Genomic DNA, 13444 nt, shown 5'->3' on the forward strand with positions numbered 1-13444 from the left:
CAGGGAAGACAATGGGCTTTACTCACATTGAGGGTTTTATCTCCCAGAGAGTCTGTCTGTCCCAGTAGGTAATCTTATTCGCAAAATCCATTAAGTCCACCTGCCCCAACAGTGAAACCACTCACTGTGTGTTCCCTGGTAACTTGTAGCAAAGTCTTATTCTTAGTATTTTGGAACAATTCACTTTGGATTTCCGCTCCTCTCTCTTCTCAGGAACTGAGCTCTAACATTATCTAGAGCAGCTCTGTCCAGTAGAAAAATAATGCAAGCCACCCATGTAATTTTAATTTTCTGGTAGTCACATTTAACAAGTAAAAAAACAAAAAATTCCCTGGGTATCTGACACTCACAACACACTTCGTAAGCAGACCTACTTCCAGTGCTCACGTGCCATGTGTAGCTAGTAGCTACCATATTGAAAAGCCATGCAGGTCGACAGCCTGGCAGAATGACCACGCCCGCCGATAAAGCCAACAGAGAAAAACTAACTTAGTAACTCTCCACAGAAACACCGAAGAACACTACAGTAAACAATCTAGATGGGGAAAGAGCCCTAGCAACAAAAGTGACAGTAAACCGATAAAGCCAACAGAGAAAAATTAACTTAGTAACTCTCCACAGAAACACTGAAGAACACTACAGGAAACAATCACATGCCAGCACATAGACCATAGACGGGGAAAGAGCCCTAGCAACAAAAGTGACAGTAGAGCAACACCAGCTGTTGTATGAAAGGGAAATTAGAAAACTATTACTCTGAAAAGAAGCACTTCTGGGAAGGTCATCCTTTTCTATTTTGTTTAATGTGAAATAGGAAAATTGATGCTATAGCTACACAAATATACATTTTATACGGCACCATTCTCGTTATCTCGTTATTCTACAATACAAACAGTGCCGTGTTTTGTCATATTGTCGAATGTTGTATTTCTCACTTGGGAGGATAAACAGTAAAGTATGAAATCAGGCTGAACCATCTTATCTTTTCCCATGGGATAGCCTGCCTTGTGGGCCTTATGGGTGACTGTGAGGAGGTGAACTGCATGGAGCAGGTGGATTGACAATCCTTCCTTATTATTATCTAAAAATACCCTGGGAACTCCTGGCCAGCACCTGCGCTTGCAGGCCTCGAGGCCTACCTCCATCTTCTTCTATTCCTCCCTTGGTTCCTCTTTCCCAGTGTAGATACACAGACTAAAGGCGAGGGTGAGAGATGCCTGGCTACCTGTTCCACTTGACATCTATTGGTGGAAGGGCCTTTATTCATCCTCATGGCCGCTTCTTTCTCACAAAAGTGTGAATAAGAATGCACAGCCAGCCCAGCTCCACCTCTCTGAGCAAAGACTACAATCCTATGTCTTGGCAAAAGGTGCCAGCCCTACATTCCTCTCCTCATTCTCTATCCTTGAGGTCTGGTTACTCTAAACCCAATACTTTCCTTAGTGGCCACCTACATTGAGAAGGCCTGGTCTTTCTCTCACTACCCAATGTCTACCCCATCCCAAATGAGAGCATGGCACAAGGTCAGAGTACAGTGTAAAGCTGTGTGAGGTGGGCAGTCAATGTGCTGAATTATTTTCCTAAAGATCAGCTGTGAACAATAAAACTATCAAGTGATAGATAGATTTTTAATAAAAATTCACTAAAATTTTTCACTTTCTATACCAATGGAAGATGTCATAGTTTTCTTTCTTTCTATAAGAAGGTTCCTTTGGCCCTAGCTGGTTTGGCTCAGTGGATAGAGCGTCAGCCTGTGAACTGAAGGGTCCCAGGTTCGATTCCAGTCAAGGGCACATGCCCAGGCTCTGGGCTTGATCCCCAGTAGGAGGCATGCAGGAGGCAGCCAATCAATGATTCTCTCTCATCATTGATGTTTCTATCTCTCTCTTCCTCTCCCTTCCTCTCTGAAATCAATAAAAATACTTTTTAAAAAAAAAAAAAAAAGAAGGCTCCTTTGTATGTGTATGTGTCTACCCATTACAATTTCTAAGCACCAACCCTCACTATCACACTGGGTGAGCTAACTTTGGTGAGAAAGCAAGTTAACATATCAGGATCAACCATAATGTCCAGCCCCATTAGCTTACCCTCACCATTGCATCTGAACGGGAGTGTCCTTCTTCTCTAGCAGCGTAGATGCCTCTCTGCTTCTCAAGCTTTTATGTGTGTACGAATCTGTACTAATCCCTTGGGGATCTTCAAATTCAATTTGTGATTAAATGGGTTTTGGGTTGCAAGGCAATAGCTCTACTCTTAGCATGTATCAGACAGATTTCAGGGGTATGAACATGACTGGCCTCCTTTCCTAAACAGTGACAGCATATCCTTTTTAATGTAAGTTCCTTGCTGTGATTTTAAGCTGATGTGTTGTGGAATCCCTGACTAAAAGTGTATAATCTCAGAGGGAAGGTGGGGTAGGTGGGTGGGTGGGTGGGTGGGAAGAGATTAACAATCTGTAATACTTTCAACCATAAAGATTTTTTTAAAAACTCATCATTAGCCACTTATTTCTTTGTCATGCTATTCACAGCAACTGATTATAATGCCCACTTAGTAATTAGTCAATGAGCTATTAACGAATTTGCACATATCAATAGTGATTGAGTACGCACCTGCCTTTAATCCCAGCTCTCTGCCATTCCTGCAGTGGAATGAGAACTTGGTCTCCATTCTTTGGTCTTACTCTCAATATCTGACCAGGCAGAAATTATATAACAAGAACATCAGTGAAAGAAATTTCCTTCTAGTTTTACATTTTGAAGCATGAAAACCATGATTGGCATTTGTGAAGCCCTTGGATTCAGATTCTTACCTACATGGACTTCGCAAGTCCGTTTCCAGCCTCCCTTGGATTCCCATTTGTGATGACATGCCTTGCTTGGCCTTGACCCTCTGGCCGCTGACCTCTTGCCCATTTCTGATTGTGTGATAACAGGACTCTCAGGTAAAATACCTTCAGATTGTGGATCCCACTGGTGCCCTAACATCAAACTGGCCCCATAAACTCAACCATTGTTATCACAACTTCAGATCCTCCACTTACTCATTTTATTCAAAACTTATTTTAAAGTAGATAGTGTGTCTTTAAGTAATTGTCACTCTTATTGATTACTTTTCAGAAGTATGAACACAGCTAATATGTATGCTTTCATTAGGATGGTATTATGTTACCTGTTTCTATCTAGAACTCAATTTGTCAAACCCGACCATCACTAAATTAGGAAAATTCCCAAAGGATGTCTGCAGCTGCTACTCTTAATAGTAGTACATCCCCTAGAAATACGAAATCCTATGGTACATACTTCCTAATTTCTGTTATAACAATAGACCCAAGTATTCTAAATCGTTTTGGGGCATCTTCTGGAACTGACCTACATTAAAAAAAAGAAGATTGTTATTAATTTTACTTTTGTAAAACAGGAAGTTAATTGAGAAGCTGAAAGTCTATCAAAACAAAAGAAGCCTTTACAGATCCTTTCCCCTGCCTTCCTGAAGGACTTTTTCTTCATTGTTATGTTATATTGATACCATGATTATGCCATGTGAACTAATGATGGAAATTATGGGGAATCATTCTGCTACATTGGCTACCTTTGTTTTAGTTATTGACACTCTGCTACTGAAAAAAAGACCTGAAAAGTAAAGAATTCAGCCCCAAACTAATATAATTATTCATAACTATTACCTGAGCTACAGGAAGAGAAATCCAAACTGCTTTTGACACGGTTGAAATCTCCAGATGGGTGGTTCATAAAGGTGATTTTGTCCATCTTAAATAGAGTGTGCTTGATGGGGAGTCAAATCAAAGTCATTTCAAGTCTTTTAGACTCCTATTCCCTATAGACCAGTGGTTCTCAACCTTCCTAATGCCGTGACCCTTTAATACAGTTCCTCATGTTGTGGTGACCCCTCAATTTCATTGTTACAAATTGAACACAATTATAGCATAGTGATTAATCATAAAAACAATGTGTAATTATATATGTGTTTTTCCGATGGTCTTAGGCGACCCCTGTGAAAGGGTCGATCGACCCCCAAAGGGGTCGTGACCCACAGGTTGAGAACCGCTGCTATAGACACTAACTTTTCTATATATTCGTGATTTTCTGGTTGATTAATCCTCACTCACCTCCCACACTGCCCACTGCTTTGTTTACCTCAAGGATTCCCTTGACAGGAAAATAGGGCATATGCATAAATTAAACAAAGTACAACTGGTTCAAACAGCCTACTTATGAGTCATGAAGATGAGCATGCCTCAGATGATTTTAAAACAAGTGCTTTTCTTGTAATTTAAAAATCTGAAATGCTGTCATGGGATTGAAATTGTTCAGCTTCACAACAAATCCCTAATACCCAAGGGAGCCAGTCAATGCCCACGAGGGAAGGTTAATGCTTCCTCCTCTTCTTGAAGCTGAGTGTAACGTATCCCTATTCTTTAACAAGTACAGCCCTGGACACAGAATCGCCGTATAGGGTTTAAATTCGATTTTCAGCACATTAGATCAGTGACAGTGTAGCCGAGGTCAAGCTTTTCACTTCAAAGCAAACCTGGCTCTGACAACAGCTTTCTCAGTGACACAACAGGTAGTTCCTTGTAAGCTTGTGAAGCATTGTTCCTATTGACTAATCACTGCACTCCGGCTGTGCATCCCTTACTACATGAACTGTAGATGCCAATTTTAGCTTCCCAATCTATATGGTATATATCTTTGAATTTGTTATAAGTTAACACTTTTACCATCAGCTCCAAATATTTAGATATGTTTTTGTGAAAATAGCTTCATTAGGTTATAACTAAAATTCAGAAATGAGACAAATAAGTTACATTATACAAATAAGCTTAAGATTGTCTTTCCATGTATAAACATCAGTTCCTAGGGATTAGACAGTAATATTACCAAATCTTGGAAATCCTTTGTAGAGTCCCCTTTGACTTATATAAACAGAGAAATGGTGTAACAATGGCCTTAGAAGAATAAATTCAGAAGTTCTGGTGCCTATACTCTGGGCACTGGGCAAACAAGTAAGTTATAATAAGATCAAGATCAGAATTTTAGACCAGAAAAAACACTTGGATTTTTTATTTTTATTTATTTACTTATTTTACCAATCACTTCATACAGATAGAAACATGACACTCAAGAGAAAGAAACTGAAAGAAGATCTAAACTGTGTGGGGCCCCAAAGGCTGTGCTACCTTATCTACCATGTTGCTACAGGTAAGTGAGAGCAGTTAGGTGACCTGTCTGGGGTCTGAACTATGGAGCTGCCAAATCATCTCTCTGACCCTTCACTGAGTCTAATTCCACAGAGGACAGCTGCCTCTCTAAACAAGATCATCACTGGTATTCTAACTGATGCTTTACCTCATCTTAGAGTTAGGAAAGATCGAATGGTATTATACAGACCACTTCCTGCCTCTGGGGAATTTCTATCTCCATTTTAACTCTTCCTTAATTTCCCTTGCAATCAGTAGTAATCTGTACCAGCTCTATCCGTGTACTAGGTGGTGGTAGAAATACTAGTGGGAGCTACAAACTTTCTTTGAGTAGATAAACAGGAATACCCAAAATACCAAATATCACTCTGTACATAAGGATATTCTCAAGCAATCAAGTGTAGGTAAGAATTAAGGGGAAAATATCTATCCCAAATCTTCCCCAGTCTGGCTTTTCTATCAACAAGAAGAGGAATGCCAAATTAGGATTCTAAATGAATCTTTCTCAGAGGATAACTGGCATTTTGTAAAATGTAGCCCTATTTCCCAAATGATGGTAATCTAAATGATTTGTCATATCCTCTCTAGGTAACAGTGCACCTTTTCAGATTCATTGTACCATTAGAAACTCAAGAAGCCACCAAGCAGCAAGTTCACTACATTCTCATAAAGAAGAAAGAATAATGTCTGGGCCTCATTCACAGATCAGTAAATATTCATTGGGCATATATTCCTCCACATGGAAGCCCCACACCCACGAGAATAACTTGTTAAGGACTTGCTGACCAGCCATGCCAACAGTTACAAAGACACCCTCATATAGCTGGAGGGAAGTCAGAATGATGCAATGCCATTCAAAATTATATTTCCTGTTGAGAATTATTAAATGTGTTGTCCCCGAAATCCATCTATGTATTACAACTATGTTATGAGATTACCCCTGGTAAACATTGTCTCAGGACTAGCACCACACTGCACCTTATATTTGATAATTCCTGGTCTTGCTTCTAGAGGCCTAGTTAGTGTGCCATGCAAATTCTAAAGCAAGTCCAAGAACTGTGCTAGTCAGAGCAGCCAGCAAGTCTAGGCAAAGGGAATCATTCTATTTATCTGTTTCTCAGTAACTAGTGCAATTTAAATTCATAGGTAGACTATTTCATTCAAACTGTAAAATTTGAAGCCTGTTTAACAGCAAGTTGTGTATTGAATATTCAGACACTAAGGAATTTTTATAAGTGACTGGGCAAAGACTTTCAAAGCTACTGACTCAAGGATTTGTAGACACTGTTCAAAAATGATAGCATACATTTGTATAGATATAACTTTCAGCTGCTCTGTGGAGTTAGTCTGCAATTCCATCGTGAAGCAAACAGTGTATTGTCCAAAGAAATGGAAAAAATTACAAACTTTGCACTTGTTATTGCAAAGGTATTAAAACTTACCATATGAATTTATGCATAAATTATTCCAACTCATACCAAAACCCAAGTCAGTTCTCAGGAAACTGTCTGATTGTATGTGGATTTATATGGTAGGTAAGTCAGAGATTTAAATACCAAGCCCAAGACTCAAGGGTGTTTCATGGATTTTTTGATGCTCCACTGGAGATACCGGGTTCATAAAGCAATGAATAGATTTCAAAGTGACACAGCTCCAGTATTTCAAGCAAACTCCTTCTTTGTCATCCACAAAAAAGCAAAGGTTAGTCCACTATGTTTAGAGCAGCACGTAATGATGGAAGCTGTCAAAATCTCAGGGCTGGAAGATAATCTTGTTTAATCCTCTGTGTAATAGTTAAAGTCTCTTCTTCTGCAACTCTGCTTAAAATTTTCCAAACAATACTTAGACACTTCAGTGACAGGGAACTCACCGCTTCTAAGGAATCTTAAATGACCTTAAGATCCCTTTCACCACTTAAAAAATTCATCTTTACATAAAATTCCACTGTCTCTTCTAGGTTAAAATATTTTAGTGCTTTCTAGCGAGCTCTCAAGTTTTTAGGCTCCTCTTCTACCTAATCATCTTCAGTCTCATTAACCATATTTCATATTGCTTTTTTCCCCTCCCATGTAAATTTTGAATTCTAGCATAGAATGTAATGTAAAGAGAAAAATATCAAAAATTCTCCAAGTTTCCACATATATAAAATGGAAGTGCTTCTTCACAGATTATTCTGAGAATCAAATAAGATAAAAGATATGGAAGCACTCTGAAAATTGAAGTGTGATAAAAATATAAGGAATAAGTTTTTAAAGACCAGGAAACCTAAATTTCAATAAGATGAAGACCACAGTATCCTTAGAACAAAGATATCTTCAAAAAATAACAAAATAAATATTTGTCAATAATCTACCTTAGTATAAATACAATTAAAAATGTCAACCATCTATTTTTTTGGAAAAAACTTTTGCACCATGTTGGGCCTATTATATGCCCCAATTATATCTAATATCAATCCCTTTAAAATCAACACTTTTCCATGAATTAAAGAAATATGACTGAATTAGAGGGGAATTGATTGCATGTCCTCTGAAACTCAACATTTTGCCGTTCCTTTGGGTAAGACCTATTAACACTTTATAACAATCCCTTCCCCTTATAATCCTTCAATGGTTTCTCAATGCCTTCAGAATTAAATCTAACTGTCCAGCCCAACTAATTCTCTAGTCTCATTTGTAGCTACTACCTCTCACTCACTCTATTCCAAACACAGACTTAACCTGTCTTGTTCTTTCTTGCCCCTCCGCCTTCACAGTAATCATATCCAAACTTTACAGCCAATGCCCCACTTTATTCAGATAGCAGGTTTCCTCATCATTCAAACCTTTGTTCCAACATTCACTGCTCTAGAGTCTTACCTGAATGGCTGAGGTGGTTTGATTTCCTGTTTCTATTATAGTGCTCACTTATTTCCTTGTGTTAAAATTATTTATCTACTTTTCTATCTTCCTTGTCAGACAGTAGATTCCTTTAAAAAAGATCTGTATTTTATTTATCTTGGGATAATTAGTAACTAGCACAGCACCTTGCATAGACTTGGTGCTCAATATATGATGACTGAATAAACTAATGAATATGCAGTAGAGGGAACACAAATATACAGAAAATGACCACTCAAATTCAGAAAAGGGCACCAATCTTGCCTGACCTATATCAGAATTCAGAACTAACTCAGAATCAATAAAGCTCTTTTTCAATAGCCAAAGGGGTAATCTATATGTTCTCTATTTTCATACCCATTCCTTGTCTCTAGAACCTTTTTATCATTTGCAAAGAACTTTCGATTCTTCACATACATTATACCATTATACCATTAATGCTACTACAAGATCATGTTACTCAGCTGGGATTTAGTACAACAACCTCAACATGTCCAAATGGCATAGTAAGAGCACTGGACGTAAGAGTCTGGCAATCTGAGCTTGAGTCTATGTTCTTCCATTTAACTACTGGAGTGTTATTAGAAAGATTTCCTAACTTATCCAAACTGCAACTCCCATTTGCCATCCTTAGTCAAAGTAAATTGTCATTTTTATTTATTATTGTCCTTATTATCCAAGTTGGCATTTGGAGGCAGCTAACTGAGCCAGAAAGAACATACACTTTAGGGTAAACAGGCCTGGTTTTGGGTCCTAGCCACATCGCACAATAGTTGAGTGATCTTGTGCCAGTTGCTTAATCTCTCTGAGCCAGTTTCTCATCTAGAGAGATACTAATGCTTTCCTCTTAGGCTACTGTAAAACTTAGATAAAATAAGGAATATAAGAACATTTGTAGATTTTTAAGTGCCATATAAAGTTGTTATTATAGTTCCTTTTTGGCCAGGTTTAAGAATGGCATAGAACAACGTTCCTCAAAGTGCTTTGTGTGCCACATCAAGTACAAGTTATTGACAAGTGCACATTAGCCTATTACAGGCTCTAAGAAGTCCTGCTGTAGAGACATCTGTTTAACCTGTCATTTTCCCAATATATTTGAATATGGAACACATGCTAATACCTTGTAAAACATCAAGTATGAGAAGAGCAGAAAAGCTGTTTTTTCACCCCTGTGACTCTCATGATAGATGTTCAGAAAGAAAGTCCAAACTAGTAAAAATAGTAAATACTCCCCCACTTTACTATAAAAGTGAGGGAGTATTTGCTAAAATAACAAATAAACAAGAACATTCAGGTAGAATTTTAAGAATAAGTCACAAATTCTGAAGGAAGAAGACATCTAGAAATAAGTGATCAGGGGTATAAAGACTAAAGACTGTACTGATTGAGCATTTATGATTCTCACTGGCTGAACTATACTCCTAGCAACTTCTGGAATTATGTGAAAAAAACAAGAAAGAAAAATACTTTCTCATTCATTCACAAGCACTGTTCCTTTAAAGGCATAATTGCTCTTTTCACATGGTAGCAAAAGTTCACTTCATTATTTCAAATGGCTCTTTCCCAGAATAAACTCCTGTGACTTTAAAAGTTGCCATTAATTTCCCAGTAGTAAATTTTAATTAAAATGAATATGTATCACTGCTTTCAGCAGTTGCATTTGTAATAAATGCATAAATACATGCGAATCTGCCCAAAATATTTAGAATAGAAATTTCTGAACAAGCAAACACTTTGATGTTATTTCAAAAGATTTTATCTACTACAAGCTTTTAGAATCTGGCCCTTACCTAAAGTAACTAGAATTTCATGGATATACAATGAGCAGTTACCAACTTGACTAAAATTTATTCTATTGATCTTAGAAAGCAGCATGTTAAAACATGAATAATGACCTCTGAGCTTTGAACCATTCAGTACTCTTGTGTTTCTGCAATATTTGTGTACTATTATTCCTTAAAAAGAAAAGTTAGAAGAGGCAGAGGGATGTTCTAATTTAAGAAACCATAGTGGTCTAGTACAATAATCTTAGATTAATTGCATTTCACTGGTTTGTTATCAAAGATGCATCTATCCCTTAAATTTCCATTCAAATATTCTACATTTAAAGAAGATGAAACTATTTAAGATGCATCTGAGTGTTAAATTCAATGAACTTTCTGGACCCCTTTCAAGTCAGGTTAAAGTTTTAAGAAAATGAGGCTGTCTCAGATCATGCTTCGAACCCAGTTATCCCACCATCCCCCAAATATCTGAACCAGAATCCAGAAACAGTTATATTAGATAATTCAGATTTACATATTAAACACATTATTCTGAAATGTGGATAAATATCTAAAAATATTTCCAACAATACTTCCTCCCAGGTGACCGTGCATTAGCAGAAGAAACTTTAGAGCAGTGGTTCTCAATCTTCCTAATGCCGCGACCCTTTAATACAGTTCTTCATGTTGTGGTGACCCCCAACCATAAAATTATTTTCATTGCTACTTCATAACTGTAATGTTGCTACTGTTATGAATCATCATGTAAATACCTGATATGCAGGATGTATTTTCATTGTTACAAATTGAATATAATTAAAGCATAGTGATTAATCACAAAAACAATATGTAATTATATATGTGTTTTCCGATGGTCTTAGGCGACCCCTGTGAAAGGGTCGTTCGACCCCCAAAGGGGTCGCGACCCACAGGTTGAGAACCGCTGCTGTAGAGCCTCTCAGGAAAACACGGTAGAAATGCTTAACAAAAGGGTGTCGTTTGTGAACATGTTTCTCCAAGGGCTGGATCAGTTAACGCATTTGTCTGACAGCCTGTGTTTTCCTTCTGCCTTCAGCCTTACCCTTCCTTCCTCCTCCCCTTTGACAGCTTGTCTGTATGGCCAGCGGACCCAGTGTCTGTGGTCTCATTGAGATGTGTTTAGGCCCTTTTCTTACTTATTTCCCACTTCCCACATTTTATGTCTTGAAATAATAAACATCATTTCTAATTGGGAAAATGTTTGATGTAGAAGGAGTGGTAAATATAACTGCAATTAAAACAACTTCCTCAGTTCACAGAATTTGATAGCAATTTCCCATCAAGTATCCATCAGTAGGAAACATGGATAATTATTCAGTTAACAGACTGAGAAGGGTTTGCATTTTATATATATATATATATAAAATGAATTTTATATATATATAAAATTTTAAAGGTGATTAAAAGTGATTTCCAAATCATGCATAAAGTTTGCAAAAGTTACCAAAATGCAATGCTAAGCAGATTAAAACTGCTAATCATATGCATGCTAGCCACTAAACAATTTCAGTAATTAAATCAAGCATTAGAGTTTTTCATTAAACTTGAAGAAGAGCACTAAGCTGTACATCTTCACAATAGTCAACCATGGGAAATACAGCAATCACATTTAACTGACATTTTATAAAGTCTTTGAGTCCAAGATATGGAGGTCTCCGAGATCAATTTGTCTGACTGCATATTATATACCACTTTTCCAGAAAGTATCTGCTTAAAAATAAAAGTTTCACAGTCTCAAAGGTCACTGTCTCTGGCAATGCTTACCCTGATTTACAAAGCAATAGTCCCAGGAAAGGTTGCAAAATAATCACTGAACTTGCTCTTTTCAATAAAACACTATTGTTCATCACAAACAAGCATAAGTTTTTGGTTCTGTTCTACAAATGATTATTAACTTATCACAAAGTTAATCTTATCACCTAGCACAAAAATAACTATACATGAAATTGAACAGGACACTGGCATAGCAGAATGTAGCCCGGTACACTTGCTAGGATTTTTCATCATTTTACTTAGAGTAAGTCAATTTAAACCAAAAAGCTCTGGGATGTAAGCATGTAAATCCTTCGATACAAAGGATTTTTGTAGATGTAAAATACTGCTTCAAAAGCTTTTAAAAATATATAAAAGTCCTAGGAACACACTCCTGAGTATACTGTTCCATTATATACCTAAATCCAGGCAGTGACTCCTCAAATGATGGTTCCCTCTGCCTGACAAGTTCAGCCGCACATTCCAGTTTGAAAGTGGAAGTGATACCCGTGTAAGGAGACTTGTAGGGAAGATGACAAGTAGCAAAGAAGATGCCAAGAATGATTCAAGTTTACAAGATGCACCACCCCTTTTCCAAGTGTTCTTAGTTATATGAGCAATTAGATAAGGGTGATATTGCAAGATAACCATAAAGTGCCATCAGAAAAGTAAAGTCTGGGTCCCGTAAAGTATACTAACGCATTTTTGGAGATATAGAGATATTAGATATTCTCCGAAAAAAGGCAAGCCGTCGCCCTACTAAGCTTTTTACTGGGAGCACAGTACTCCTCTAGCAGTGATCATTAAAATGTGGGTACTTTTCAGCAGCAACAACTCCCACCTAACTAGAATTAGCAGTTTTTCTCAGGGAACAAAAGAAGCCATCCAAATTGCAACATACACCTCAAATTCAACATAATAAAAAAGGATTTTCACATGATGTGACAAGGATCCTCTCCTACTCACTGAAACAGTGAGGGGGAAGGGTTGTAGCATATAAAGAGAGATACCAGTGAAGCAGAGTGGGGAGACAGAGGAATGAGGTGAGCAAAACCACTTTGCTGCCTTTCCCTTCTCACTTCCCTCCCACCCTAGGTTGTGATCACAAATTTGAAAAATGCAGGACCCAGTTTTTTAAAAAAAAAAAAAACTGAGAGAGTATGACTAGGGTCACTACCACAGCAACCCTAAACGATTTTCGTGCAAAAGCAAAGCAGTGGGGATGTAGTAGCAGCAGCAAATCTCCCTCTTCCCCCACCCCTGATACGGTACCTCCAGATTTGCCCGAGCTGCAAGATGTGGATGAGTGACTGCAGGAGCCAGATGCAGAAGGAGCAGGAGGCAGACCTGTGTTTGCCGCTGGCCCCGCCAGTGTTGGGAGCGGCGATGTTGCTCTTGCTGGCGTTGGATGCTTGCCTTTGAGGCGTGGAAGGACGAACCTCTCCTTCCGCGGCTGCAGATCCACTTCTCACCAGCGTCTTGCAATCGGCTCCAGGTTGCGAGCAGCTGGAGGCGGCAGCGGCGGCGGCGGCGCTGTCCTCGGTGCTGAAATCGTGCACAAACCAGCGGAAGCTGAACACTTGCACTGAGAGCGAGCCAAGCACCACGAAGAAGAGCGTGAGTCCGAACCACCAGCGCTGGCCGCGCAAGTAGTAGTCCACGGCAAGCCAGATGTCCGTGCCCACGTCCGCAAAGTACACGGCCACGGCGGCCAGGATCCAGAGGCAGTCCCACAGCGAGTAGCGCCGTTGCTCCCCGCCCAGGCGCAGGCACAGCGCCGCCGAGCTTGC

General features: G+C 38.6%; 1 protein-coding gene across 1 annotated transcript in view; it reads right to left on the minus strand.

Annotated features, from left to right (window-relative positions):
- Window positions 1–13444, minus strand: part of XKR4 (X-linked Kx blood group related 4) — a 259812-nt gene that overhangs the window by 245741 nt on the left and 627 nt on the right. The window contains exon 2 of the mRNA XM_006769119.1: window positions 12927–13439. Within this exon, the coding sequence (XP_006769182.1) occupies window positions 12927–13439 (513 nt within the window). The remainder of the gene's footprint in view (window positions 1–12926; window positions 13440–13444) is intronic.

Source organism: Myotis davidii, unplaced genomic scaffold (assembly GCF_000327345.1).
Source record: "Myotis davidii unplaced genomic scaffold, ASM32734v1 scaffold1, whole genome shotgun sequence".
Classification (NCBI taxonomy): Eukaryota; Metazoa; Chordata; class Mammalia; order Chiroptera; family Vespertilionidae; genus Myotis; species Myotis davidii.